The 10,897-nt window shown below is 34.7% G+C and overlaps 1 protein-coding gene across 1 annotated transcript in view; it reads right to left on the minus strand.

Annotated features, from left to right (window-relative positions):
• Positions 1 to 10,175, minus strand: part of Obsc (Obscurin) — a 247,589-nt gene extending 237,414 nt beyond the window's left edge. Inside the window, exons 1-3 of the mRNA XM_089096011.1 lie at positions 10,114 to 10,175; positions 9,311 to 9,492; positions 4,333 to 4,460 (exon numbers count right to left, since the gene is read on the minus strand). Coding sequence (XP_088952137.1) covers positions 4,333 to 4,460; positions 9,311 to 9,492; positions 10,114 to 10,175 — 372 coding nt within the window. The remainder of the gene's footprint in view (positions 1 to 4,332; positions 4,461 to 9,310; positions 9,493 to 10,113) is intronic.
• Between the last annotated feature and the right edge of the window lie 722 nt (positions 10,176 to 10,897).

Here is a 10,897-nt window from a genome sequence, read left to right on the forward strand (position 1 = left end):
CCTTTTATTAGACAGTGAAACAAATATATACAAAGGCTCAAGATATTTCGATGACACAGTCGGTCATCCTCATCAGTAGAGTTACTAACGTATCAAAATTGAAACAAACTATATTTTTGCTAAACCAAATAATCACTTTAAGGTCAAAGCAAGTTACCGGTCCATTGACTTAGAAAGTTCACTATATGTTCTTGAATTCTGTAATACTGCGTTGAATGCCCTTCTAATTAAAAATGAAATGCTGCTGAATTTATAGGTGCTAAATTTATCTTCTTATTCTTCTAATACTAAATAAAATGTTGCTGATTCTAAAGTTGGTCTGTCATCCCCATGTATACGACGTTTGTATTGTTTTTCCAAGACCGCTTCGTCAAAGAAAAGACAGTGTGTCATCTTGACCAGTGTCACTGTGCCGGTAGGCCACAGTGATTATTTTTTTTAATTCATCTCTCTCTCTCTCTCTCTCTCTCTCTCTCTCTCTCTCTCTCTCTCTCTCTCTCTCTCTCTCTCTCTCTCTCTCTCTCTCTCTCTCTCTCTCTCTCTCTCTCTCTCTCTCTCATTCTCTCTCTTACAATTTTGGAAACTGGTATTTCAACTCTCCCTGACCCCCACCCCCAAAATGTATCAAGAATATCATGACATATTAGAGCCTATAATTTGCTTTTTCCAAGTTTTCAATACTGTTTGAATAGTCCCGTAGTCAATTTCCACCTCGGGGGTGTCCACCCAAGAGTAATTTTGTAATGCCGAGATTCATCTTATTATAGCTAAAGAGTTTGAAAAGACGTATCCTGATTGCTTGAACATAGAGAGATGACAAGGTAAGGCTAATAGTGGAAAAAACAGAAAAGATAGAAAATTGTCAACAATCAAGAAAAAAAGCCTTTCAAGGGTTGTAAGTCGTTAAATATGCCAAGATTTTATTGTTGCCATAGGAAAAGTTGGCTTAAACCATACCTTTTATTGAACAGTTTGAGGTAAAGAACTGTCAAACAGTAATCCATGCTAACAGTAGTCAGAGCCCCCCCCCCCAAAAAAAAAGATTTTCATATTAATGTATGTCAATCAAACGAATCTTGCTTTTTAAAGGGATTCCAAATACGTAAAATTCTTAGTTTAAAACTATTCTCCAATAGAAATTTCAATTAAAATTTCAAAATAGTGGAGTAAAACCTAAATTGAGCTCAATCACAGAATATTTTACTGCCCTATGCAGGGCAGTTTACAATTTTTTATGTTCAAAACACATATGTTGCACTTTTTTGGAGAAGGTTGGCTACAGATGTATATTCATTTTTTTTTCTGTGAACATTGGATCCGTGATCATAGGAAGTTGTAAGAGAGTTCAATCTAAAGAAAATTTAAAGCTAGCATCTTTTTAAGCAAAAAAAAGAGATGGCCCTACCGTAGATTGTCTAGTTACGTTAGGCTGTGGCCCAAAAAAAGTGCCTAAATACGCCCAAAATACTACCATAAGACTATTGAAAGAAACATTCAAAAGCTACTTTCATATCCCCCTAGTGCCAAAAGGTATATCTGGAACTACTGATAGGCAACTACTGAAATCCACTTTCATGCCGATTTTCGATACACGAATTTTATCAATTATAGAATTGCAAACTGTAAAACAATTTGAGTAATAAAATATCGTAAAAATGGGGATTCTCTGGCACTATAGTTCCTGACGAAGCAATCTTTCAAAGTTAGTACTCTAAGCTCTTAATAGAATTGTATTTTTTTTTTTTTAATGGTCAATCAAAAAAAGAAAAAGTTTTGACAAGAATGTGGAAACATATAGCCCCTGCATGCGGAATCAGTCTTAAGCCTAGGACGGTCAATCTTTGTTTCAAATTGGAACTAAATGAAATGATAATATTGTAGTAAAATGAAGCACAATGTTTTAAAATGAAGCTGTTTTAGAGGCACAAGCATACAAAAGATTATTTTTTCTGTCTGTGTGTTTGTGCGTCTGAGAAAAGCTTCCTTATTTAATGATGTACTGCCCTGCGCATTCTCATTCCATCTCATCCAGCTTACGCAAAGGAAGTACCACCACGTTAAGAAAGCTACGTAGCTTTCCACGTGGAAGGCTACGTTTCTGTTATTCACATTTTATAATAGCCCATTTGATCTCATAAAATTTGGCAGGAATTAACAGCCACGAGTTTTGTCGCGGTTTTAGAGAGTTCAGGACGAGCTTGAAATAAATAATCACCGATGCTGCTCCGCAACCATGGCTCATACACCACAGTGTCTACAACACTTCACAAGGCCAGGGCATTAAGATCGAATGTTCATTCACAAATCAACAGCCTGGCCGGCTACCCAGCTGCATTATCAGAATGCACACGAAAATTAAAATTTTCCCACAAATTTACAAATCAACTTTTAAAAATTGTTTCATATAAAACAAAAAAGTCTTTAAATTTTAAAGTTTAAACAAGAAATTTGGGCAAAATGAGTGGAAAGATAAATAATTTTTTATTTATTTATTGACCGTCAGTTGTTGGGCAGTGGTTTACTAACAGTGATCAAGACAACAAGAAAGTAAAATAAAAGTTCAAAATAGGGATAAAATCCTTTTTAATAGACAGTGTATAATAAATTTCACAAAAAATACCAGGTATTTCGGACACATATATAGTGACCGTCATCAGTAGTAAAACAAAAGTTTTGTTTAGTTTTACTGCTGATGACGGTCACTGTATATATGACCGAAATATGTGGTATTTTTTGTGAAATTTGTTATACACTGTCTATTAAAAAGGATTTTATCCCTATTTTGAATTTTTATTTTATCGTCATGGAAAGGCAGTGTGGTCTCCGAAATTATCTACAACGAGAACTTGTAAGTTCATTGAAAAACGCAGTTAAAAAATTAAGATTACCCCTGAAAAACTTCGGTCGGTTCAGTAAGTAGTTAGTACCTGGTCTCACCTGAGCAGCGTTGCCACTCTGACTATTTGCGATTTACTAGTTTTGGGCGAAAAAATTTACTAGATTGGCTTCCGTTTTACTAGATGTTGCCAAAAAAGTGCGCATGTGCCGGCTTCGCCGCGACACGCGCATTGGCGTGAGAAAGCTATTAAATACTTTTTGTCATCAAAATGAAAACAAAACTAAAAAGTAGCTAGTGCGCATTTTTTTTATGCTTGTGGGACATCTTAATATGATTTCTTTTGGCCAATCGGCTTATTTGCCTTCAAATATGTAGGAAATTTGATTTTATCCCAAATGTGACTTTATCCCAACTTTATTCTAATAAGAGAAGTAAGTGTGCACATTATATCATTCCACATTAAAAAGTATTATCAAATGTAACAACTTCAGATTGGCATCGGTAAATAACACACGTAATATAGTGAATAATTTTTGAAGAGATCGTAAAACCTTTTTCACCTCAACAAACTTTTTGAAATGACAATACATTCGTACAGCATACTTTTCCTTTTCTTTTGTTTGTGGCAAGGAGCCAAATCTTACGGTCCTTTTTTATTTTTCTGTGAACATTGGCCAGGAAACCTAGCTCTAGGTTATTGACATAAGAATCTTTGATTCCCGGGACATAAAGACCATTCACAAGATTTATACCTGATGGCCTTCTGTTTTTACTTCCGGAATAAAATTTGGAAACAGGACAGGAAAAGACGTATTTGTTTTTTAAATTTTCTTACACCAAGACAAATATAAGGTTGCACTTTCCGGGACAGTAGGTATAAAAAGTAAAATAATTGTGGTGCAAACTTCTTTTTGAGTATCGGGAAAAAAGGTTCGTCCCCTTCGAACCATGTAACTGCGTAAAACGACAAAAATAACACATTCAATTGTTAAGGCCAAAATTAATAATTTTTGTTTCGCTAATTTTTTATGATTGCTTGTACACCCCTAAGAAAAATGTTGCCAAACAGTTACTTGTTGAAAAGAGAAAAAATACTTTTCAGTATTAATTTTTTTTTTCAAATGAAGGCATATAGCAACATTAAAAATTAATGCGGAAATTATCCAACACTTAAGGGATTTCCAGCCTTTTTCATCTGCCGCTAAAGCTCAATTTTACTTCAATGCTTCAATAATGAATGCTCAAACACAGTAGCAGTGTGCAAGGCCGTATTCAGGTGGAGGAGGGGGGGTGTGGAGCTTAAACCCCCAAAAATTTTTGTTCCACTCGTAAAAACGTAACAAAAATGCATAAAAACATTTTTATTTTGTTTCATTAAAGTTTTTCAAGTTTTTCAACAACTCTTTAATTTTATCTGAAAAGAACTTTGTCTTTAGTTAGAAAAGAACATAAAAATAGAGAAGGAAAGAATAAATACAGGTTGATAGCGGTACCTTGAATAAAACCTTGAATCGTTCATCTGGCTCAAATGGTTGACCCCCCTTAAACCATGAAAACTGAGTGGAATCTCCTGGAATAGCTGCTGGCAGAGTTTTGAATAAAGCACTAATAACGCTCTCGTCTGAAAAACAAAGAAAAGAATAAAAATTGTAATGAAGGTATATATGCTAGACAAAAATATTCATGAAACACGGTGCCGGTTAGTTTGGCATGTGCAAACAAAATTTTGAGCTGGGGATAGGTTGTCTCTATCCCTCAGTTAGAAAATCTTATGTTGAAAATAGCCTATGTGCATCTCAGCTTATGTACATTTGACTCAAATTGTTCCTTCAGCGAGGATTGGGAGTTGGAGCCATCTTGATAAAAAAAAAATAAAAAAAATATAGCGACATTTCTTCGTTTAAGAGTGCAATTAAAGAAATACTTTTTGGTAAGTATGATTTTATTTATATTTTTTTTTTTTTGGGGGGGGAGGGTTAAACGAATAGATTAATGATTATTTCTTCTCGGGGTTTGAACAGAATACTATATCGGTGTCGCTTAGGATGTGGGTTGTGAATGTTTTTTTCTCATTTTAGTATATTTTTGCCACCCCCTTGGACAAGTTTTTACTTGTAGGTGTGGTTTGTTTGTAATAATAAATTTCTCTCTCTCTGTAGAATAGAATCAGTGAATAAAAATACCGTTGCAATATGACCTCATCGAAAAGAAGAAAAAAAGGGTAGGGGCAAAGCAGAAAGAGAAGCTACCGGGGCAAAGCAGAAAGAGAAGCTATCAAAAATGCACTCTCAAGTAGAAAGTATAAAATACCACAAAATTGATTAGCATTTACTTACAGTTCATAACCACGACTTATTTTATCATGCTCTTATAAATTTAAGAATGACTTCCGTTCCCCTCAGCTCTTGCTATCTAACTTCAAGTTAATTTTTGTACAGCAATACCTCGAGAAGAAGAAAAACCCTTGGAAAACGTGGCTTTGAAGATGTTTCTCTGACGGAAATAGGTATCGAAACATCAAAAATACTTTTTCGAGTCATCATTTATCACATTTTACGAGGGGTGTTCTTCTCATAAGGGCTCGTTTTAGGGGAATGCCCACAATGAAGGGCCTCTTACGGATATTTAGAAAATTTTAGCCCAAAATTGCACTTTCTGAGCCTTTGCCCCCTCCTCCTAAATGAAGATCCTTTGGCCCTGCACCTTGATGGTTTTTGCACAACAGCTTTAAATCTGGCTAATCAATCTAGTCAGTTGGAACTCAAAAATAACTAGCAATAATACCACGTTACCTAATATAGGCTACTTACAAGTTTAGGGAATGACAGGCCATCATGCGGTATTATAGGACCTGAAACAGGGAGGCTAGGTGTGTAGATTGCCCAACATCAGCTATAAATCAATTTTTTGTAACATAATTTTTACTTAATTACTTAACTCTGTTTTCTCTGAGCCAGAAATGATGTTTTGAGCAACAAAATAGCTAACCCAACCGCTCTTGTGTGATACGATTTCATATGTTAATTCAAAAGGGACTACAGCTTCCAATTTCAGTAAAAAAGACGCCTCTTCCAATATTTTCTGACCATTAGTCCTGTACTATGACTCCTGGAGAAGAAACAATCCCAAAGCAACAAACAAATCAACACGCATCCGTAACTATCCCTGTAAAAAAAAGCTACGAAGTTTTGTGGTTTTTCTTATCAAACAGTTCGTGGCAACGAACTGTAAGTAAGGAGTGACCCGGCTCAATGGTAACCGAAACTGTAGAAAAGAGAATTTAATACCAATAGATACATCAAAAGAATCAGATTTTAATGCTGATTTCAAATATATAAGTTTCATCAAGTTTAGTCCTACCTATCAAAAGTTATGCGCCTGAGAAAATTTGGCTGATTTTCGAAAAAGGGGAAAAGACCCCTTAAAAGTTATAGAACCCTAATGAAAATCACGCCATCATATTCAGCGTATCAGAGAACCCTAGTGCGGAGGTTTGAAGCTCCTATCTACAAAAATGTGGAATTTTGCATTTTTTGCCAGAAGAAAGATCACGGATGCGTGTTTATTTGTTTGTTTGTTTGTTTGTTTTTTTTTCCAGCGGTGATCGTATCGACCCAGTGGTCCTAAAATATCGTGGCAGGGCTCATTCGAACGGAAATTAAAAGTTCTAGTGTTCTTTTTAAGTGACCAAAAAATGGAGGGCAATGTGCCCGTTCCTACGTTCGTATTTTCCCCAAAGTCAAACGATACAAATTACAAGATAATTATTTTGTCAAGCCTCACCAAAAATATAATGAATATGTCTTTTAATTTTACTTAAGCCCCCAAAGTCTCCGAGTGGATGGCTGAAATCTATGAGCTTTACCAAATGTTAGCATATAGTACTGATTATTGGGCAGTATACAGACATTTTCAGGGGGGATTTTTTCTGTTAGGAGGGGGAGGGGGTCGAGGGTTGTGTGGATGGATCTTACCATGAAGGAAGTTTTCATTCGAGAAGGGACATTGCTATGAAGGGGGCGCCGGATTTCCCAGCATTATTTAAAAAAAGATCAGAAATTATATATAAAAAAACAAGTTTTTTAACTCAAAGTAAGGAGCAATATCAAAACATAAAACGACAGAAAACATTACGTATATGATTGGGTTCATCCCCTAATCAATGCCTCGCTCTTTAAGCCAAAGATTATTTAGTACTTTCATAAGAGCTATTTATTCTAATTAACGGCATTTGTGATTAAGGGGTCATTTTTGAAGAATTGGAACAAAATTCGAAATTTAGCTTAAAGAGCAGGATATTGACTAGGGGGCGAACCCTCTAATATACGTATTAAAAATATAAGAATATAGAGGTTCGTTACGTAAGTTAATTCGTAAGTAACGTATATTTATTACTAATAAAAACGTTCGTAAATAAAATTAAACAGGTTTCGAGAAAGCCATTTAACCAAATAAAAGTAAAATTAATATGAAATTTTTTTTTAATTATTCATGTACGGTGAGCCAAAATCAAAACCTCCATTAATTCAAAAATTTTCAAAAATTAAATATAAAAAACAGGTTTTTTTAACTGAAAGTAGGAACGACGTTAAAACTTAAAACGAACAGAAATTATTCCGTATATGAAAGGGGCTGTCCCCTCCTCAACGCCTTGCTCTTTACGCTAAAGTTTGACTTTCTCACAACTCTATTTTTTTTAAACAATGAAAAACTTTAGCGTAAAGAGCGAGGCGTTGAGGAGGGGACAGCCCCTTTCATATACGGAATAATTTCTGCGCTTTAAGTTTTAACGTCGTTCCTTACTTTCAGTTAAAAGAACTTGTTTTTTTATTTAATAAAGACTAAGAACCACTGCTTGGAGGCTCTCGGATATGTCAAATTTGGTGATTTTATTTCCATCAAGATCATTTCCCTTTTTGGGGTCTTTATTTCCTTTTCAAAATTAGGAAAATTTTGTTAGGGTTACAACTTTTGATAAGAACCTGTAAATTTAATGATTTTACATGCAAGGAATCACCATAAAAAATTCTTTGACGCATATACCGTTGTCAAAACCCTTTTTTAGTTTAAACTACTATTAGTAGGGTCAGTCTTTCTTTACAGTTCAATACTGTTAAAATTGACTATCATAAATGGGATTGGTCCTCTGAAAATTAGTGAAGAGACCCTTATACTTTCCCATGGCAGCTGCTGTCTTTGCTTAATCCCTGTATTTGACTTTATTTTAAATCAAACAGTCCAAGGGAACGAACTGTTTAGGAGCGGGGCGGAACTGTAGGGAAATGTAAGGAGCGTTGCGGCTCAATAGTAACCAAAACTCTAAAAAACAGTTTTGCTGACAATGAGTACATCAATAGAATGAAATTTTGATGCTTATTCAAAATATATGAAATTCACCAAGTTTAATATTACCCATCAAAAGTTACGAGCCTGATAAAACTTGCTTAATTTTTGGAAAAGGAATGAAACACCCCAAAACATCAAATGATCTTAATGAAAATTATACCATCAAATTCACCATATCAGACCACCTTACTGTAGAGGTTTCAAGCTCCTACATACAAAAACAAAAACAGAAGCAAGATTACGGATACGTGTTTATTTGTTTTTTGTTTTTTTTTCCAAGGGGTGATGGTATCGAAGCAGTGACCCTACAAGATTAGGAGAAGGCTCATTAGGTCCTAGTTTGTGGACCTGATCCAAAAAGTAGGATCAGGTCCTATGAGAAATTATTTTGTGACTTCTTTTTAGTTCGAGATGTTTATTACTCCAGGATTCTTCCCTTAAAAAAAAAAAAAAATTCATTATGATATATGTATTTATTTCTCTCAGGATCGAGGGGTATAAAAATCCATAAATGTAATTGCAAAAGTACTTCAATAAACCGAAAAAAGCAATGATTTACAGTAGGCGTAAAAACATAACTGAATGAAATCATTAGAAAAATATTTTTAAAACATATAATGGAGCAAAAATGAAAAAGAAGATTCTTGCCTGTGTTCCAGCCGAAGAAGTCCGGCCTGGTAGTAATAGGTCCTAAAACCTTCAGTCACATATATTAGCCAAAACTACGGTCAGGGAAGATTTGTTTTCAACTTTTTACCTCCAGCTTTTTCTTCTCTAGTACAGTAGCATGTTGTGTATGGAAAAAATAAATTGAACAAGTTTGAAACTCCCATGATTAATCTACACCCCTAGTTCAGGCCTGGAAAAGTTGGAAAGGAACTATTTAAGAAAGTCTCAAAAATTAACTAGATGAAAAACTCCTAGATATATCTTATTCTAACTCAGCTGCTGCCTACTCGACTTCACTATGAATATTTTTACAACATAGCAAAAGTTGAATTTAATACTCATAAAAAAAACAAAAAAGAGAACAGGATTTGAAGAGAGGCCTAAAAACAGCAGTTTGGGGAATGGCGAGTGGTTGCGTAGTCAGTAGCTTTGAGGATTAATTCCAGACAATCTTACCAGTAACAGTTAATTCTGCTTCAGTGTTCGCTTCGCCAAATCGGTTTGACGCACTGCAAATATATCTGCCTGCGTCCTCCTGTTTCACATGCGAAATTAAAAGTTCATATGAGCCATTTGCTGCTTGTTCTTTGATCACTTGAATCCTATCATCCTCTGTTAGTGGCTTCCCGTCCCTTTTACTAAAATTAGAATATTCTATGTGATTAAAGTAGCTTTCCAAAATCAAAAAAGATTACACACAATTTTCGTAATTCTGAGTCGATAAAGGCAATAATTTTCCTTTTTATTACCGTTTTTATAATTTTCCTTTTTATTCCTTTTTAAATATCGAAATTTTCCTTTTTATTACCGCACGTAATTGACACCAAACAACAAAAGCCGTTTTTTTTCAATGAAAGTATAGAGCGACATTAAAACTTAAAAGGAACATGAAATATTATGTATATCAGGCAGATTTTTCCTATCCTATCAAACAGCACAATTCTTTGTTGTTCACTTCATTTTTGACACGTTCTGTACCGACTTTCTCGCAATCGCTTGTTATTCTTGCTGCCGCTTATCTTCCAGTCTCATATTTCTTTGTTCCCGCTGTGGCATATCTTTTAACCGCATATTTCTTTGTTCTTCACTTTCATTTTTTAATTCGTTCTACTTCTCGTTATCGCATGTCTTGTAACCGCATATATCTTTGTTCTTCATTTTTATTTTCGACTCGTTTTAATTCTTACTGCCACATATCTTTGAACCGGACGTTTCCTTGTTCTTTACTTTTGTTTTTGCCTTGTTGTAATTATCGGTACCACAAGTATTCTAGCTGTATATTTCTTTGTTCTTCATTTTCGTTTAACATTACTTTAGACATTTTTTCAATACCTTTTACCTTTAGCTGCTCGAATTGGTCTTGTCACTTTCGATGGTCTAGATTGTTCATTTGCCCTCTAGGCATTATGAAAATGCTTTAACTGCCTTTTTTAAATAGACTAATTACGCTTGGTATTTTAGTAGAACCCTATCAGGAGGTCCGACCCCTCACCCCTGCTGCCACCTACAACTTTTTTAACACCATATATGAGCACGAGACCCACGTGGTTTATGGTTTTTTGTCAATGAGAATGAAAAAACAGGAATTTTGTCACATTTATGTATGTTTTCTTGTATGTTTATGTGTGTTGGTCGATTTATTTGATGTTTTTAATTGATTTTTAATGGTTTTTGTCAGTGAGAATTTGAAAAACAGGAACTTTGTCACATTTATGGATGTCAACAGCAATTCATGTCTGTTTTATGGTTTTCTCAGTGAGAATGAAAAAACAGGAAATTTCTCACTTGGATTTACATAATGGCTAGGGGAAATTATTGATTCACGAAGAGGGAATTAATAAACATTATGGTTTCATTTATCTTTAGGTGAACCTAGCCTGTAAACTTGATTTACATAATCGCTAGGGGAAATTATTGATTCACGAAGGGGGAATTAAAAAACATTATGGTTTCTTTGATCTTTAGGCCTGAGGGATTTATTTATTATTGTTGTTTTGGACAAGTGCATGCTAAGGATGAATGTCAAGGTGTCCTGGAATAGGA

This window comes from Artemia sp. Qi Xiang Cuo, chromosome 10 (genome assembly GCF_049724085.1).
Source record: "Artemia sp. Qi Xiang Cuo chromosome 10, ASM4972408v1, whole genome shotgun sequence".
NCBI classification, from domain to species: domain Eukaryota; kingdom Metazoa; phylum Arthropoda; class Branchiopoda; order Anostraca; family Artemiidae; genus Artemia; species Artemia sp. Qi Xiang Cuo.